Genomic DNA, 20,340 nt, shown 5'->3' on the forward strand with positions numbered 1-20,340 from the left:
GATTCCGAGAAACATTTTTTTTCTTTTTTCTTTTTTATTTTTTAATTCAGGCTTTTATCACCATGATAGTTACATTTGCAACAATGCCATTTCACTGATCACATTTCTTTGAAGGATTAGGAGAAACTTCATAACATGTAGCTTCTGAAATCTATGCTACAAGCTTGACATTGTTCCACCTTTGACACTCATGGTGGTATCGTTCCTCTGCTTTGTGTTCCCTACTAAGAGGATAAGGCAAGAGAAGTCCAAGAACTAGCACCCATGGCTGACAATGAAATGAGTTCTGGGTAAGAATTCCAGGACAGCGGCCAACAGGCCATGGGCTTTGGTAGAAACACAGTTATCCTAAGGATGCTCATTGTCTTTATCTGCAGAATGAAAACGAAGAGTCTGGTAACTGATTCTTTACAACTTGAGGATCTGCTGTCTACATATACATATTAGGAATGAAAGCATCTTTATCCTCATACCCACATGTATGTAATAGCAAGGGAAATGTCTCATTCTCCGCAAATCTGACATTGCATCTTTCCAGATGTGTTGCAGTTGTACCGTGGACAGTTTGTAAAGTGTTGGTCCATGAGTCTCATTTTTGTGTGGCTTTACATCTGTTTTACTTTTTTGGTCTTTCATGGATTTTTTTTTTCCTTTAGCTTCTTTATCTGTGTCAAAATAAACTGAAGTTACTCCCAACTTATAACTCCTTGGGGGAAAATACTACACTGACTTGATAAATCATAAAGTTGCAGAGCTCCCCAAAAATGCTGCTCCTGCTTTCACCCTGGTAGGGAATTATTATTCCCATTTTCAGGTGAATCATGTCAAATGTGGCGAGGGCACACAAGAGAAATAGAGGCTCTTGCACTTGCGCTCAAGGAGGATACAAAGAATTGAGATGTTTCTCGGGAAACAATGAACATTTGTTCAGGTGACACACGGAGGTTTTCTAAGACAGCCTGTGAGTGATGATATCCCGTTTTTAAGAGCTGATTCATGCTCAGTGCAAGGAAGCATCATCACAATGAACGTGTTCCATACCCAGGACCAACTGAACAGTTTCATACAAAATTACTTCCAGCGAACCCAGCTTACCAACAGTGTAAATTGTCAAGAAAAGTGATAGGGCAGCCAAGAGGATAAAATGCATATGTATATATTACTTGGTAACAGAAACCATGTAAGAGACCAGGGGAAGAAAGAAGAATTGCTTAGTTTTCTTACTGACCAAAATTGTCTAATCAAATAGTTCATTGTAGGATTTTAGGGCTGTGAAGGTAAAGAGGCTAGAAGGCTAAGAGGGCCCAGTCTGACTCCTGCCTCTGCCATATAAAATCTATTTGATTCTTGACTCTGGCCAAAACAATGCCTCTGATACTAAGTTTTCTCAACTATGTAATGTGAATAATATAAAGAATACCTTTTTCCCATTGAGTATTCAGTAAGTTAGTTATAAAGTTTCTAGCTTATAACAAGTATGTTTGGTGTTTGTTTTTGTTTTTTTTCTTAGAGGCATTGTTCTGATTCTCAAACAGCTTGCAGATTAAGTATGAGCCTCAATTAAATAACTTTCATCTGCCTTAAGGATAAGTCTACAATTGTTTTTTGTTGATGTTCTTTCAACCTTACATAAATGCTAGACAAGATGCAGACAAGTAAAGAGGAAAGTATATTAGAACAATTGAAAAATCAAATACCTGCAAGGGCCAGGAGGGCAATATGAATGAATGACGTGGTCCTGGTGGGCCATGTGGCCAAGTAGAGCATGAGTGTCCTGTTTTAGAGGAGCTGACCCCAGTGCAACTGGGCTTTGTCCAGCAGGAAACCAGGTTCGTCGTGAACAGAACTTCTGATTCTTCAGTGGAAGACTTACTAGAAATTTTAAAATACTTTTTGTTTTCAAAAAAATTGGCAGTTAGTTAAAATAAATACTGGGTGGGCGGGAGATATGTGACTAGGGAATGCATGTACGTGGGAATGTATAGGGAATGTATGTAGGGAGTGCATGTGTATACTTTTGTGACAGAAGGGATGGAGGACGGTGAGCCGCCGAGTGCATGGGGAACATACCACACCACATAAACACAAAGCACACGAGAGGCTCACAATCGAGGCAGACCCTGAGTGTTGGGGAACCATTAGCACTTCAGAATGTCTCATGCCCTGAAGTCAGAGCAGGAAGAGGGAGAGATAACTGGAGGCCAGGACTTGCATGGTATATAAGCTGTGCTAAGGATTTGAGCTTATTCTCAGGACAATGACTACTCTCTGAAGAGTAGCAAGCAGGACTGGCAGAATCCAAATTTTACATGTGGTTGAGCTCTCTGGTTGCAAACTAGTGAATGGATGGACCGAATCAGGGCTGAGAATAGGACAATCAATGAGAAGGCTATTGCTGGGATTCAAATGCGGTGAGGGAGATTGTGCTAAGACCATGGCTCTGGAGATGCAAAGAAGCAGATGGGTCCACAGATACCTGCGAGAGCAGATCCACAAGGCTGGGTTGGAAGAGAAAGGTTATAGGTGAGGAGGAGGAGAGATTCTGGTGCTCTTCTGTGCACTATTTATGCTTCACAGAGATTCACACCTCCAGTGCCACTGTACACAGAGTAGGTCACACTGTCAGAAAATAGAAAGTGCTACAACCTGACTGGATGTCATTATGTGGTTGGAGCACATCTTTTTAGAATGAGTCTATACATAGACCACATACTACTTCTCCATAAATAAAAAAAGAGCCTAACCTCCAGTTTTTTCTCCCCTGTAAAGAATAAAAAGCAGTCAGGTAAGGACTGAAATTTAGTTCATCTGCCATTTAGTTCATAGTTCATTGTGTCACTGTGTTTTGTCAGCTTTTGGGATTGAAATGAACCTCTTGTTTTGGGTCATTCTCACCATACTCACTAGGTCTCTAACCTCAAGGAGGGTATTTCTGTCAAAGAAAACACCCCAGCCACCTTCTCCATTTATGAACTTGGCTAAGTCACATGCAAGAAAACGTGCAATCAATCCTCTATGTTTTCTGCTAGAAGAAAGGAAAAGGACACTAAAAAGATATATGAGTGTTATTCAAATTCACCGCAAGAAGTGACTGCAAAATAAGGGGAAAAAAATAGAACAAAACATTTTACTACATATATCGTCCCCTCTTTATTCTACACAATCTCTAGGAAAGAAATAGTGAAACTTCCTCTATGATCTGCTTATATTTATAATTGATTTAGCTTGTGGTTCAAGGAGATTTACCCACTGGAATTGAGACAGACAGCAGAATACAATTTGGGTTTGACTTCTTGGCCGGTCTGGGTATCAATTACCAGAACTGAAGATGTGATGGAGTTTCATCGTTACTTTAGAATAAAAGACTGGATTAGTTCTTTTGGAGCGTTGTGTGTTTAGATGCAAATGGTGACTGTCATACATATATTTATGGGTCTGATGTCCTGGTGTGCTTCAGGGGAGGGAGAATGCTCCCTCTTCCCACCCTAGATTCCCACTATCCCCATTTCCATTATTTTCTTGTCCACCCTGCCAGGATGAATGATGCCAGAAATTATTTCACTCACATATTCATTTCTTTACCTTATAGCTGTTTGTTGTTTAACATCTATATTCCCAGTTTGAGATAGGACATTTGGAATTCACATCCGTATCCACCTTGGTTGGAATATATTCCATCTGGTCATTTGCTAGACCAAGATTTACTAAAGTTGCAACCTGAAGGACTAGAAATGAATGAGGCTCAGGAGAGTTGGCTTAAAAATACATAAAATAAATGACAAGCCAGTCCTGCCCTTGTTGTTTCCCAACACACCTTCCCGTCCACCCCATTATCCACATACATGGACTTGAGCCCAGAGCACTGGATTTGAAGTAGAACTAGGATTCTTCAAGGGTGGGCATGTGCCTTCTCCGGAACCTCCCACAATTCCCACACAAAATAAATATCTGCTGATGGGCTTTAGCTTAATGTCTTGGCTTGTTGTCTCTCAATATATATTTTTTCTGTTATTAGAAGTTTAGGCTAGTAGAATCCTGAATATCCAACAGTAATAAAATACTCTGACCCCTTTAAATTTACTGAATTCTTGAATAATCTGTAAGGAACATTGTGGATCTCTCTGAAGACTTCAAGATGTATCCTCAGCAGAAAGTTGGATTAAAATCTTTTTCTGTATCCCAGAAGGAGAAATTTGTTTTCCAAATAATAATCTGGGAGTAATCTAGGATCAATCAACACACACACACACACACACACACACACACACACACACACACATGCACACGCACACGCACACACGTATGCATGCACGCACGCATACACCGGAGAGCCAAAAAAATGTATACACATTTTCAGAGATGTTATCTATGCTCAAGAAGTAGTTCACCATAATCAGAAATGTCTGGACGCTGATGGTAACCACTTTGAGCAACACTTGCAATTGCGGAAGTCAAACATGACTTGTATTCATCTTTTGTTATGGGTATATATACTGAGTATTGCAATTAATATAGTTTTTTCCTTTCTTAAAATGTATATGCAATTTTTTGGCAACGTCTGTAGTGTGTGTGTGTGTGTGTGTGTGTGTGTGTACAACGTACCAGTTCTAGCTAAGGTGGGAATAAGAACAGAGGGAGAGCAGATGGCAAGCCCTCCATGTGCTAGGCACCACCCAGCTCATTCATTTTTTCTGACCAAAGCCGCTCGTATATATACTGTGGTCTCCTTTCTTTTAATAAATAAATTATGCATATGGTGAAGTGAAATGTCATGTATAGGTTCTGTATTTAATGCCTCGATTGCCTCTGAAGTGTGGTTCCCTCGTGGCCTGTGACCCTTCCGAGCCTGGTTATCTTGTGGCCCTTATGCACACAATCCGCCCATTTCAAAAGGAAATGCATGCATGCCCACTGCCGCGGAGACCCTCTCGTCCACGTAGTGAACACAGGCATCTGTGTAAGATTTGTCTTCCTGTTGATTGGTCCAGCAATTTCCTGTATTAAAATGATCAAATAAACAGAATCCTATGGGGGGAAAAAACAAAACAGAAAAACAAAACCACTGTGAGGGTTCAAGAGAGGTGATAGCAAAGAGCAGTGATTGAGGACGTACTGTATTCCTAGATCTTAACTAAGCCTTACAGTGAGCACATCAAATAGATTTATTTTACAGATCAAGCAGCTGAGTTTTAGGTGAGTCAGTGGTCAGTATGGCTCCTCGGCCATGTCTGCCTGGGCCTCAAGCCCCCTGCCTTTCTAGGCCATTGCACTGTGCTACACAAACATTACAAAGCTCCTCACAGTTTTCTAACTTGATGAGTCTAACAGCTTCTCACATTGCCAGAGGTTATAATCCCACTCTGCACGTGATACTTGAGATAAATGTCTGCTGTGGACTAAAAGCACATTTTGTTTCATTTGCAAGGGATATGACAAGTTTCTATCTTAAAGTTTCTTTCTTAAATATGTAAAGTACAGGAATCCACATAAACTATGATCTTTAAAAAAATTGTTTTTGATTGCGGGGAGGTATTTTTCCCAGCCTAAAAAGGCATGCATTTCTCCCAGGGTCTTTAAATTCCTAATTCTCACTGGAAATTTCAATTGAAAAGTCCACCACAACATGACAACAGAACAATAGTTAACTTACCAATGCTGATATTAAACTTAAAAAACTTGAACCCTATGGATGACACCTTACAGATCTATTTTTCCTTTTGTGTTTCATTACTTAGGGGGAACATCATCAAAACAGAAAGGCTTCCTGGGATGCATCCGTTCCTTACACTTGAATGGGCAGAAACTGGACCTGGAGGAGAGGGCAAAGGTCACGTCTGGAGTCCGGCCAGGATGCCCAGGCCATTGCAGCAGTTATGGCAGCATCTGCCACAATGGGGGCAAGTGTGTGGAGAAGCGCAGCGGATACTTGTGCGATTGCACCAGTTCTCCATACGAAGGGCCGTTCTGCAAAAAAGGTACAATAGACATTTTCATCTTCCCATGTGCCGCGTTGTAGTGAATACAGGCTATGGCCAGGTCATAGAATCCCACGACCTTACAGTCCTCAGATGACCATCATTCTGCCTCGGTTTCTCTATATTCTGAGACTGCATATCTCCTCAACACAACTACAGATGTTCATTATCACTGTCTGTGGACGCTGGCAGTGCAATTCTGCTGAATGGATAGTAACAGGACCACAGGCTCTCCATGGCCGAGAACCAGCTAAGCACTCAGAGAGGTGGACTTATTTCTGTTGTATCAGCCGGATCTTGCAGGGTGCACTGACCTTCCCAGTCCTAATTCCTCAGTCCATAGGTGTAATCAACGAATCAGAGACTCTAGCCCTGGAGGATCCTTACAGATCCTTAAGCCACCCTAAATCGTTTTTGCAATAGAAAGAGTATAGATAAGTTAGCAAAGTCAGTACCGCATATCTAGGAAAATCTCCCTATTCTGCAGGTGACTTGATTGGGGTCTAGGGCTTAAAAGCCCAGCCCCAAAATTCACATTTAGTTCATCAGGGCGCTGAAAATAGAACACTGCCCCCGTGCCTTTCCACACCCCCTCCAAACCTCACAAGACCATTGCATTAACAGAAGCTAACCATGATGCGAGTACACCTCGGATAAGGAATGATGGCCATGGTGTCAATTATCTAGAAAAATTCGAGATAACTCTGAAAACTATAAAATCTCATTTTCTTTCAGTATAAATACTTGGTAGTTTTCAAATAGTGGGACAAAAGATTTGGTCTACTGTCAGACTTCGCAGAATTTTAAAATTTATTTTACTAATAAAAATGTTGAATAAATAAACAATATTTCAAGAGCAGCATTTAAATTATTAAAGTGTTTTAATTACCATTTGAAACACCATCTATGTACAAACAGTTATAAAAGTTCTTGTCAATTCATTGAGATACATTTCCCAAGCACCTCTCTGAAACAAGGCTTTATGTATTCAGTCCCACTTCCTGTTGGAACTGCAAAACAATAGGGAAAGAAGCACTCAGCACTCAGCTTCGCTTTGAGGGATCTGTAATTTAAGCTCTTCATCTACCTGCACTGGCCTTGTCCCCAGTTAGTATGAATTACTTTCTTGTTATGGCTGGTCAAGCTCTTCATCCATTTGCACTGGCCTTCTCAGTGTGAATTACTTTCTTGCCATTGCTGGAAAGCTCCTTGGGAGTAAAAGGAATGGTATAAATTTTAGGGCCAACAGAGTGTTGGGCCCTGCATGGGAGCTTGGAAAAAAGCAGGGTCCGTCCTGGTAGGCTCTACATGTGAGCTAAGACAAGCAAAGTGCGACTGGGTTTTCCCACTAGGGAGGTCTCTGAACACCTTCCCTGAAAAGTTTGAATGCCACCCTTAGCCTGGTCCCACATGCTAAAAGAAGCAAATACAGAATAAATGCTACCAGGTCCAGTCACTAAAGTATACTAGTATTATCTTATAAGATCTATATAACCAAGACTTTTGTAGAAAGAAAAAAGAATAGTTGATCTTTCTACCTTTATCCAGAGATCGTGTTCAAACATCTCATAGATCATAGTTGTCTGAATTTAGCCTAATTTTTCATTGGCTCCTTTCTCTGAAACAGCTACTATGAATTATCTTCGGTCCATGCCACTGTATCTTTTGACTGAATTTGTTGAAATGTCCTTTGTGCTCTCTCCCCACTTTTTATTTTGATCTACAAACAAAATAGACAAATATGTGCTTAGCTTTTTCAGCTTATTTCATATTTTATTGTTTCCAAACTTTCCCTCCTATTTCATAAATCTAAGGAAATGATTCTCTTTATATTCAACAGTTCCAAAGTTTGTAAGAAGAACCTTTTTACCAATTCTATTAGCCATGCCAAGTGCCTCTGGGAAACGTGGCTTGGAACTGAAATGGAGCCATTAGCTACGACATGGCCCTGAACAACGTTGCTCTCTGTTGGGGCAATCTTCTATGCTAACTTACTATGACATGTATATTTTAGGGTTTGCAAACACTGGATAATATCTGGAGTTGAATTAAGGACATTTATCCATGAGCTGTGCCTGAGCTAGAACCATGGTTCATTGACCCACTTTCTGTTTCTGATCACGGTACAAAAAATTAATAATCATAAAATTAGCTTGTAACTATTGACTGAAACATTGCTTATCCCCAACCTAGAAGGGGAGGGTGGTAATATCTGTTTTAACATATGACAATACTGAAGGTCAGGGAGGTTTAGTGATTTGCTAGTTAATGTCAGGCTGGAGGTCCATCCGACATCTTTTTGTTTCCCTTTTCCCCTTTATAACCCTGATTTTATTCTATATAGGAAAGTAGTAACAGGATTAAAATATGTACTTTTTGTTGTTGTTGTTTTGTGTGTGTATGTTGTTGTGTGTGTGTTGTTGTTTTTTTCAATTGAGATGCAATTTACATACCATGATATTCAACTGTTTAAAATGTACAATTCATGGGTTTTTAGCATATTCACAAAGTTGCATAACTATCATCACTATCTAATTTCAGAATATTGTCATCATCCACAAAAGAAATCTATACCCATTAGCAACAACTCCCCATTCACTGCTCCCCATTCACCCACCCCAGTTCCTGGACACCACTAATTTATTTTCTGTCACTATGGATTTGCCTAATCTAGATATTTCATATCAATAATATTATAGAATATGTGGCCTTTTGTGCCTGGTTTCTTTGAATTAGCACGTTTTCAAGGTTCATTTATATTACAGAATTTTTCAGTACTTTATTCCCTTTTATTTCCAAAAGTGTATTCCACTGTGCGGATGTACTACATTTTGTTTGTTTTAACCACATATCAGTTGATGGTTTGGGATGTTTACCTTTTTTTTTTATGGACCTATGTTTGCTATTCTCTTGTGCATATACCTAGAGGTGGCACTGCTGGGTCATATAATAACTATATGTTTAATAATTTGAGGGGCTGTCAAACTGTTTTTCAAAGTAGCTGCTCCGTTTTACATTCTCATCAGCAATACATGAAAATTGCAACTTTTCCACATCCTCACCAACACTTGTTATTGTCTGTCTTTTTAAGTATAAACATTATATTGTGAAATACTATTTCATTGTGGTTTTGACTTGCATTGCCCTCATGACTAACAATATTGAATATATTTTTATGTACTTATCTGCCATGTGTACATCTTCTTAGGTGAAATATTTATTCAAATGTTTTGCCAATTTTTCATTGTTTTATTCTTTTTATTGTGTAGTTGTAGGAATTCTTTATATAATCTGAATATAATTATCATATTACATATATGATTTGTAAATATTTTCTCCATTTCTCACTTTCTTGATAGTATCTTTTGAAGAACAACAGTTTTTAATTTTGATGAAGTCTAATTTATTTATTTTTTATTTTTATTTTGTTGCTTGTGCTTTGGGAGTCATATCTAATAAAACTGTTGCTTAATCTAAGGCCATGAAGATTTATAGCTATGATTCCTTAAATGCTTTGTATTTTTGACATTTAGTCTTGGATCCATTTTGAATTGATTTTTGTACATGGTGTGAGGAAGGGATCTACCTTCATTGTTTTATATATGATTCAGTTGTTCCAACACCATTTGTTGATGTGTGCTTGTCTTTAGCCAGTATCCATCCCCACCACTACTTTAGCAATCTGGGTATGACTGTCACGGTATTGTCATTTAACTTATTTTCAAATTAAAAATGTTAGATAACATATTTGGAATTTTAATTGGAAATCCATTTGGAAGTCTAGAAAAATGAAACCACAAGCTACTCAAAGTCAGCCATTAAAATGAAAATCTGTTTTCCTTCTTGCTTTTTTCTTTGCATTAAACATAGTCGAGATATCTGTCATTTTAGATCCTGGATTTTATTTATTTCATTTAATAGACATTCTTATACAATTTTTTAGTATTAACAATTGCAATATATTGCATCTGGTGGAACTGCCTCTGTTTATTTAACCCATTCTATCACCAGAGCATTATAGTTTAGCAATATTGGGACTCTGGCACCAGCCGGCTTATGTTCAGAATTCAGCTCATCCACAATCCACTGCCTGAAACTGGTTATGTAATTCAACCTCATGATTCCTGGGTTTCTCATCTATAAATGTGAAAAGTGTAGAAAATTCAACAATCCCTCACAATGGGTTGTGGTGAGCATTCAATGATCACTTCACAAAGCACTTGGGGTAATGCCTGACGTATAAAGTCTCACTAAATGCTTGCTGTTATTATTGTTTTGGAATTATAGATCATCCCAATTTTTTTACACATAGATAATGCTATGATAAGCACATTAATCAATTATTTCCTTAATGGAATTTTAGTGAAAAAAAGTATGTATATTTAGATACACTTTACTAATTGCCAAAAACATGTTGAAAAATTCTCTAATATTTACCTTCCTGACAACTTATATCATTATTTTACTGTTTATTACAGAAAAAAAATTAAATTATACAGTAGAGAGAAGAGTTTCAGAACACCCATGCATGCATTCTCTAGCTTCAACAACTATCAACTCATGACCTTTTTTTTTTTTTTTTTTTTATTTTATTTTATTTTTTTATTAAATTTATTGGGGTGACAATTGTTAGTAAAATTACATAGATTTCAGGTGTACAATTCTGTATTACATCATCTATAAATCCCATTGTGTGTTCATCACCCAGAGTCAGTTCTCCTTCCATCACCATATATTCGATCCCCCTTACCCTCATCTACCACCCCCCACCCCCCGCCCCCCTTACCCTCTGGCAACCACTAAACTATTGTCTGTGTCTATGAGTTTCTGTTTCTCATTTGTTTGTCTTGTTCTTTTGTTGTTTTTGGTTTATATACCGCATATCAGTGAAATCACATGGTTCTCTGCTTTTTCTGTCTGACTTGTTTTGCTCAGCATTACTCTCTCAAGATCCATCCATGTTGTCACAAATGTTCCTATATCATCTTTTCTTACAGCCGAATAGTATTCCATTGTGTATATATACCACAACTTCTTTATCCATTCATCTATCAAAGGACATTTTGGTTGTTTCCATGTCTTGGCCACCGTAAACAAAGCTGCAATGAACATTGGAGCACACGTGTCTTTATCTCTAAATGTTTTCAGATTTTTTGGGTAGATACCCAGAAGAGGGATTGCTGGGTCATATGGCAATTCTATTCGTAATTCTTTGAGAAACCTCCACACTGCCTTCCATAAAGGCTGTACCAGTCTGCATTCCCACCAACAGTGTATGAGGGTTCCTTTTTCTCCACAGCCTCTCCAACATTTGTTGCTATTTGTCTTGTTGATGATAGCCATTCTGAATGGGGTGAGGTGATATCTCATTGTGGTTTTGATTTGCATTTATCTGATGATTAGTGATGTTGAGCATTTTTTCATATGTCTATTTGCCATTTGTATGTCCTCTTTGGAGAAATGTCTCTTCAAGTCCTCTGCCCATTTTTCAATTGGGTTGTTTGTTTTTTTGTTGTTGAGTTGCATGAGTTCCTTGTATATTCTGGATACTAGCCCCTTATCGGAGGCACTGTTTGCAAAAATCTTCTCCCATTCAGTTGGTGGCCTCTTTATTTTGTCAATGGTTTCTTTTGCTGTGCAGAAGCTTTTAAGTTTCATATAGTCCCATTTGTTTATTTTAGCTTTTACTTCCATTGCCTTTGGAGTCAAGTTCATAAAATGCTCTTTGAACCCAAGGTCCATAAGTTTAGTACCTATGTTTTCTTCTATGCAGTTTATTGTGTCACGTCTTATGCTTAAATCTTTGATCCATTTTGAATTAACTTTGGTACATGGTGACAAATAGCAGTCCAGTTTCATTCTTTTGCACGTGGCTATCCAATTCTCCCAGCACCATTTATTGAAGAGGCTGTCTTTCCTCCATTGTATGTTTTTAGCTTCTTTGTCAAAAATTATCTGTCCATATTTATGTGGTTTTATTTCTGGGTTCTCAATTCTATTCCATTGGTCTATGTGTCTGTTTTTCTGCCAATACCATGCTGTTTTGATTATTGTAGCCCTGTAGTACAAGCCAAAGTCAGGAAGTGTGATACCTCCATTATTGTTCTTTTTCCTTAAGATTGCTTTGGCTATTCGGGGTCTTTTGTGGTTCCAAACAGATCTGATGATTTTTTGTTCTATTTCTTTAAAATATGCCATTGGGATTTTGATGGGGATTGCATTAAATCTGTATATTGCTTTGGGTAATATGGCCATTTTAACTATGTTGATTCTTCCAATCCATGAGCACGGAATGTCTTTCCATTTCTTTGTGTCTTCTTCAATTTCTTTCAAAAATGTCTTATAGTTTTCAGCATATAGGTCTTTCACATCCTTGGTTAAGTTTATTCCTAGGTATTTTATTCTTTTTGCTGCAATTGCAAAAGGAATTGTTTTTTGTATTTCTTTTTCTGAGATTTCATTGTTAGTATATAGGAAGGCAATGGACTTTTGTGCGTTGATTTTGTAGCCGGCAACTTTACTGTATTCGTTGATTGTTTCTAATAGCTTTTTGGTGGAGTCTTTAGGGTTTTCTATATATAGCATCATGTCATCTGCAAAGAGTGATAATTTAACTTCTTCATTCCCAATTTGGATGCCTTTTATTTCTTTCTCTTGCCTGATTGCTCTGGCAAGGACTTCCAACACTATGTTGAAAAGCAGAGGTGATAGGGGACATCCCTGTCGTGTTCCTGAACGTAGAACAAAGGGCTTCAGTTTTTCTCCATTAATTATGAGATTAGCAGAGGGTTTGTCATATATGGCCTTTATTATGTTAAGGTATTTTCCTTCTATACCCATTTTATTAAGTGTTTTAATCATAAATGGATGTTGTATCTTGTCAAATGCTTTTTCTGCATCAATTGATATAATCATATGATTTTTGTCCTTTATTTTGTTTATGTGATGTATCACATTGATGGATTTGCGGATGTTGAACCATCCTTGTGCCCCGGGGATGAACCCCACTTGGTCGTGATGAATAATCTTTATAATGCATTGTTGTATTCGATTTGCTAGAATTTTATTTAGGATTTTTGCATCGGTATTCATTAGAGATATTGGTCTGTAGTTTTCTTTTTGTGTGTGATCCTTACCAGGTTTTGGTATCAGGGTAATGTTGGCCTCATAGAATGAGTTAGGGAGTACTGTCTCTTCTTCAATTTTTTGGAAGAGTTTGTGCAGAATTGGTATTAGATCCTCTTTGAAGGTTTGGTAGAATTCACTAGTGAAGCCATCTGGTCCCGGACTTTTGCTTTTGGGAAGGTTTTGGATGACTGATTCAATTTCGTTACTGGTGATCGGTCTGTTTAGATTTTCCAGTTCTTCATGGTTCAGCCTTGGAAGGCTATATGTTTCTAAGAACTTGTCCATTTCTTCTAGGTTGTTGAATTTGGTGGCATATAGTCCTTCATAGTATTCTTGGATGATCCTTTGTATTTCTGTGGTGTCCGTGATAACTTCCCCTTTTACGTTTCTGATTTTGTTAATCAGTGTCTTCTCTCTTTTTATCTTAGTAAGTCTAGCCAAGGGTTTGTCAATTTTGTTAATCTTTTCAAAGAACCAGCTCTTTGTCATATTAATTTTTTCTATTGTCTTTTTGTTCTCTATTTCATTTAGTTCTGCTCTAATTTTTGTTATTTCCTTTCTTCTGCTGACCTTGGGTTTTACTTGTTCTTCTTTTTCTAGTTCTTTAAGGTGTAACATGAGGTTATTTATTTGGGAGTTTTCTTGTTTCTTGAGATAGGCCTGTAGTGAGATAAATTTCCCTCTTAAAACTGCTTTCGCTGCATCCCAAAAATTTTGGTAGGATGTATTTTCATTGTCATTTGTTTCTGTGTATCTTTTGATCTCTCCTCTAATTTCTTCTTTGACCCAGTCCTTCTTTAAAAGTATGTTATTTAATCTCCATGTATTTATGTTTTTTCCCGCTTTCTTTTTACAGTTGATATCCAATTTCAAAGCCTTGTGATCAGAGAATATGCTTGGTATGATTTCAATCTTCTTAAATTTGTTGAGACTGATTTTATGTCCCAATATATGGTCTATCCTTGAGAATGTTCCATGTACACTAGAAAAGAATGTATAGTCTGATGTTTTAGGATGAAGTGCTCTATAAATGTCAATTATGTCCATTTCATCTAATGTGTCATTTAGGGCTACTATTTCGTTATTTATTTTCTGTTTGGATGATCTATCCATAGCTGTCAATGATGTATTTAAGTCCCCTAGTATAATTGTGTTTTGGTCAATTTCTCCCTTTAGTTCTGTTAGTAGTTGCTTGGTGTATTTCGGTGCTCCCTGATTGGGGGCATAAATATTGATGACTGTTATGTCTTCTTGTTGTACAGTCCCCTTCACCATTATGAAATGTCCATCTTTGTCTCTTGTTATCTTTTTCACCTTGAAGTCTGTTTCATCTGATATCATTATGGCTACACCTGATTTTCTCTGGGTACCATTTGCTTGGAGTGTCAATTTCCACCCTTTCACTTTGAGTCTATGCTTGTCCTTGTAGCTGAGATGTGTCTCTTGGAGACAGCATATGGTTGGGTTTAGTTTTTTGATCCAATCTGCTACTCTGTGCCTTTTTATTGGTGAGTTCAGTCCATTTACATTTAGGGTGATTATTGATATGTGAGGATTTCCTGTCATTCTATCCTTAGTTTTCTGGTAAGGTTGTGTCTCCATTGTTTCTTTGCCTTTTTGTTGTTGTCTATTATTTCTGTGTGGTGGTATTCTATGATGTTTCCCTCTGTTTCTTTTTTTATTTCAGTATATATTTCAATTCTGGATTTATTTTGAGTGGTTACCCTTAAGTTTATGTAAAAGAAAGTTTGATATTTAGAGTATTCCATTTTCTTCAGCACGCTTACTTTCTCCATTGCCATATTCCGGTTCAGGCCTTTACTCTCCCCCTTTTTGAGTTGTGGTTGCCACAAATTGTCCCTGTTGATGGTGGTCGAATAGCCTCCTTTAGTATTTCTTGTAGTGCAGGTCGTGTATTAGAAAATTCCCTCAGCTTCTGTATGTCTGGAAAGGTCTTTATTCCTCCTTCATATCTAAAGGATATCTTTGCTGGATATATTATTCTTGGCTCATGGTTTCTCTCTTTCAATAGTTTGAATATTTGGTTCCACTCCCTCCTGGCTTGTAGAGTTTCTGCTGAAAAATCTGATGATAATCTAATGGGCTTTCCTTTGTAAGTTACCGTCTTCTTTTCCCTGGCTGCCTTGAGGATTCTTTCTTTGTCATTGATTTTAGACAGCTTCAATACAATGTGCCTTGGAGAAGGTCTGTTGGGATTGAGGTAACTAGGTGTTCTGTTTGCTTCTTGGATTCGAGGGTCCAGTTCTGTCCACAAATTTGGGAAGTTCTCATCGACAATTTGTTTGAATATATTCTCTGTTCCCTTCTCTCTTTCTTCTCCTTCTGGTATGCCCATTATTCTTATATTGCTCTTTCTGATGGAGTCAGAAAGTTCTTGTAGAGTTCTTTCATTTCTTTTAAGTCTCAAGTCTCTTTCTTCTTCAATTTGTGTCATTTCCAGGTTTCTATCTTCGATGTCACTGATTCTTTGCTCCATCTGGTCAACTCTACTACCTAAGCTGGTTATTTCATTCTTAATTTCTTCTATTGAGTTCTTAATCTCCAGAAATTCTATTTGGTTCTTTTTTAAGATTTCAATCTCTTTCGTAAAATGCTCATGCTGTTCTTTGATTGAGTTTCTGAGTTCCTTTAACTGCCTATCTGTGTTTTCTTGTATCTCGTTGAGTTTTTTCAGAACTGCAATCTTGAATTCTCTGTCATTTAAGTCACATATTTCTGTATCTTTAAGTGCCTTCTCTGGAGATTTTTCACTTTCTTTCTGAGCTATCTTGTTGCCTTGGTTATTCATGGTGATTACTGGTTTACTATTTCTCTTCCTAGACATCTACAGGAGTGACTTCTGCAACAGGTTGATAGAAAGCGGTCTTTCTTTTGTTTGCCAGTACTTGTTGGTAGAATGTTTTATTATTTCTCCAACTGCAACTTATTTTTCTTCTCCCACACAGTAATGCTATGTTTTCTCTGCACTATTCCAACTTCTCACGCAAAGGGGGGATTCCCTGGGAGACGGGCTTCTCCTCTGTTAATAGTTCGTCTAGGTCACAGGGCGCAGTGTCCCGGTGGGTATGCGGAGAGCTTTTGATGTTCGAAAGCTCTTCCAGCTGCTGATTCAGAGCCCGTATATTTCAGCAGTTCTGTTTACTCCTGCAGGGATCCGCCCAGATAGGTGGGGTCAGGGGCGGGGTGAGTTGTGAGAGGTGGCCCAGAGCAATGGCGGCGACCACCACCACAGCCGGTCCTGCTTCCACAGGTCTCTCCCCTTTGCTGGAACTAGTTGGGCTGTGAATTTGTGTTTGCGGTCCACAGATCTCAAAACAGCAAATTTTCTGTTGTTTTGATCTGACACTGCTACTGTTTCGCTTCTAGCACCGGGCAGGTGGGGGCGGGGCGAGCTCTGGGAGGGGAGGGAGGGGGCGGCTAGTCTCAGTGCCTAAGGCTCCGTTCTCTGCTCGGCAGTGCGGGCTTAAACCACCGTTTTCAGCCTTTTTCCCTCAGTCTTTTCTCCGAGGTCTCTGCCGTGAGCGTTGGGTTCAGCCGTGGTATATGCTGTCCCCTCAGCCCTGTGGAGCCCTGGCGGAGCCCCAGCAGTCCGAGTTCTTCCCTCTCCCGCAGCTGCGGTAGTTCCGGGAAGCAGCGAGCTCGGAGCACTGAGCTGGGTCTGCGTCCTGCGCCCGCGCGGCTCCGTCTCCGCGCATTTCTCCCTTTCCTCCTCCTCCCTCCACTCGCGCGAATCTCCCACCTGTAGGTGATTTCAGTCGGTAGTGGGCCTCTTCGTGTTGCCTGTCTGCTGTGCAGGGAGTCCTTTGTGGAGTTTTTGTTGTTCGATTCTTTGTAAATTCCGGGGGAGCTTTACAGAGGCTCACCTCACGCTGCCATTTTTCCGGAAGTCCTCATGACCTTTTTTATTTAACCAATATGTTCACATTGCTTCTCTTCTTTTATTATTTTGAATAAAATTTCAGATATGATGTCACTTTATAAATATTGCAATATGTAAAATTAAAAGATAAGTACTCATAAAAATACATATCCACAAACCATTATCATAGGAAAAAAATTAATAATACATTTTTAATATTATGCCAATTGTCTTATTTATTTTTAATCTGTTTGATGTTTTTCCAAATTAGTTACAGCTTGACTGATTTCTAGGTAACCACGAGCCTACTCAATGCCTAGGACTGGTCTTCATGTTTATGTTAATTCTAAATTCAATTCTATTGGCATTATTAAGACAATGCTATCATTTATTGAGTTCCTACTATGTGCCATTATTTTATATAATTTCTTCCAACATTTATGTTTCAGTAACGTGAGCTTGAGTGGGTTGCTATGGGAGAACTAGAGAAGGGCACAGCCAGGTTCCAGCATCCAGGTCAATCAGACTGGCTCAGAGACGCACCCTCTCCTGTGCCACCCTGTCTCCGAGCTATTTCTCTTAGTTCATTCCACATTTTAAGGCCTAGTCAGCATTGAGCTCCTCTTTCTTCCCAGGCTACTCTGGCCCATGGAGACATCCAACACTGGGAATCATTTTTCCTATCACTCACACATCACACCCTAGGCTACCTTCCATTGGTGTTATTTATTTATTTTTCTTAATGTGTTTCCTGTCTTCTCAGAATATAATCAGTTCCTTCCATCAGGTAGGTATTCAAGAGGTATCACTAATATTGTCATTGTGGTCCTGGAGTAGCTTATGGTCATTGATAAACACCTTCAAGTTAAGATTCTTCTTCTATTTATCCCAGTGGTTTTGGATGTTCAGACAAATAAATCAGAGAACTTAAATATGATCAGAGAGCTTAAAGCCTTAGATTATAAAATACAAGAAACTGAGAAAATAGTAGAATTCAGATGTTTTGCTGAATGTCCTTTATGTTGAAATTGACAATATATAAACACTAAAAATACTGGGGATAGGGAAAAAGGGAGGAGAGAGATGTGGTAGGATATTTCTAGTTAAGAAATACTTTCCATTTTAATTTCCTGTGTTAAATATAAAGGAAAAAAGGTCATAGATATATCCATATTTAATACGCTGCATAACAGAATGCTCTGAATTATATTTACATGTGAACGCACACACACACATCAAATAAAAATCATTTTTGTGTTAACTAGGCAATAGTAGCTCAAAATGCAGGCTAAATGTCCCCAAGGAAATTTACTAAGGAAAGTCCTTGAATCAAGCTGATGATTAACCTGAATCCTCACTGTCACAAATCTCTGCTTCACAGCTTTAAAATCAGGAGTACTAATGTTATGACCTGCATGATAAATGCAAAACTCTTAATTTGAAACTTTAGTAAAAGTGAACTGGTATTTCCAATATGCATAAATATGCAATTTTAATTTTTTGGCACTGTTACAGGCTGTTATAGAATTTTCACAAGAGTAGAACAAATTTGCAGTAGAATTAGAAAGCGAAAGCAAGGTTTAATTATGTTCTAGGTGCCACCAATTCAATCAGAGAATTCTATGGGGAATTAGGAACATTTCATATATCATTTGAAAGAAAGATAAATTAGTTGTGCAGATATAGGATCATGTTTATTGTGCTATTTTTATGACAGAGTTTTGCTACCAGATCTAAGCTATGTTCTAAAAAAAGAACCATTACTCCATACACTGATATTGAATAGAGATCAAATTGAAAGTGAACTTAAGAGTAGCCTTGATTAAAAGAAGAGAATATTTCAGCATTTGGATGGATGCACAGTCAATAAATAGATTTTTGTTTAGTGAAGAAAATCAGGATGGGTTCAGGTTAAATTATCTTCTGATATGATTGTCTATGAGTTCAAACTGTGGTGGGTTACTTTTAAGTGCTATACAAACGTCATCTCATTTATCCACGCAGAAATACTGTTGAGGTAGGTTTTATGCTTCCCAACCCCAAACGAGAAAACAGACTTCACAAAGTTCACTAACTCGCCTGGGACCACACAGCTGGTATGAAATCCAGTGGGGTTTCAGATCCAGTACTGAAGCCAAATCCTGTGCTAATTCTATTAAGCTAACAGTTGGAGGGAGGACGTTATACAGAAAGGATTGGGGGATTTTCATGTGCCTGCTAATTGAATGTCATCACTTTGTAGATGCCTCCTTTCCTTATTGGTGGTGGCAGAACTCTATCCAATGTGTTGTGAGGTAGGAATTGGTTCCCATAGAAAGGTTTCTTTACCCAAGTCTTTGCTCGATTTGGGAATTTGGGCATTGGATACCAATTCCGAGACATCTGGAATGTTGGGTCTGCGAATTGGATATTTATGCCTTTCTTACTGTTTCCATGGATCCCCACACTTCACCCAACACCACAGAGAATTCCTGCTGCCTCTTCCAATGTCCTCCTGTCAGTAATTTAGAGTCCATTTAAAATCTTCCTGATACACGAAGAAAGCATACACCAAAGCTGTTAGTATTTCAGTTTTGAAAGTAAGATGGTCCCAGTGAAATTTCTCTGTACTGTGCTGGAGGTAGGGACATTTTACCTTTGCTGCTAGAAAAATGAGCCTGACACATGATTCTGCAAATATATGTTATTTGCAAATATATGTTATTCTGCAAATATATGTTAAACTGGACCTAAATTTCACAGTGCAAATCCTAGCTCTCTTCTAGCTATGCAAACTTGTTTGAGGTTCTTAACCTCTTCACACCTCATGTTTCTCATTTGTAAATGAGAATGACACGTATCATTTCAAAATTATTGTGGGAAGCATGTTATATAATTAATGTACAAACCTTCACACAGTGCTTGATGCATAGGAAACAATAAACAAGCTATTATTTTATCCTGAATAGTCAATTAAATATGTTCACGTGTGCCTTCCCCTCTTATATTTTGCAGAGGTTTCTGCTGTTTTTGAGGCTGACACTTCAGTTACTTACATGTTTCAAGAACCCTACCCAGTTACCAAGAATATAAGCCTTTCATCTTCAGCAATTTACGCGGAGCCGGCTCCATCTAAAGAAAACATTGCGTTTAGTTTTGTGACCGCCCAGACACCCAGCCTCTTACTCTATATCAATTCTTCCTCTCAGGATTTCCTGGCCGTCCTGCTCTGCAAGAATGGTGAGTAATGATGGCATGAAGGCCTAGAGGGTATCTTACTGGGCCAGAGGGACAGGTCCTGACATCCAGAACTCTGCACAATTTAAACTACGTTTGGTTCCACCTGGACAGCTTATTTCCAGACCTCCAGCCAAACCC

General features: G+C 38.4%; 1 protein-coding gene across 2 annotated transcripts in view; it reads left to right on the forward strand.

Moving 5' to 3' along the window:
• The window catches only part of CNTNAP5 (contactin associated protein family member 5), an 809,041-nt gene that overhangs the window by 674,985 nt on the left and 113,716 nt on the right, over positions 1–20,340 (forward strand). For both annotated transcript variants that reach the window (XM_019749552.3, XM_019749551.3), the window contains exons 18-19: positions 5,736–5,975; positions 19,978–20,202. In XM_019749552.3, the coding sequence (XP_019605111.3) occupies positions 5,736–5,975; positions 19,978–20,202 (465 nt within the window). The remainder of the gene's footprint in view (positions 1–5,735; positions 5,976–19,977; positions 20,203–20,340) is intronic.

This window comes from Rhinolophus sinicus, chromosome 17 (genome assembly GCF_057876585.1).
Source record: "Rhinolophus sinicus isolate RSI-liver-muscle chromosome 17, RSI-T2T, whole genome shotgun sequence".
Lineage (NCBI taxonomy): Eukaryota > Metazoa > Chordata > Mammalia > Chiroptera > Rhinolophidae > Rhinolophus > Rhinolophus sinicus.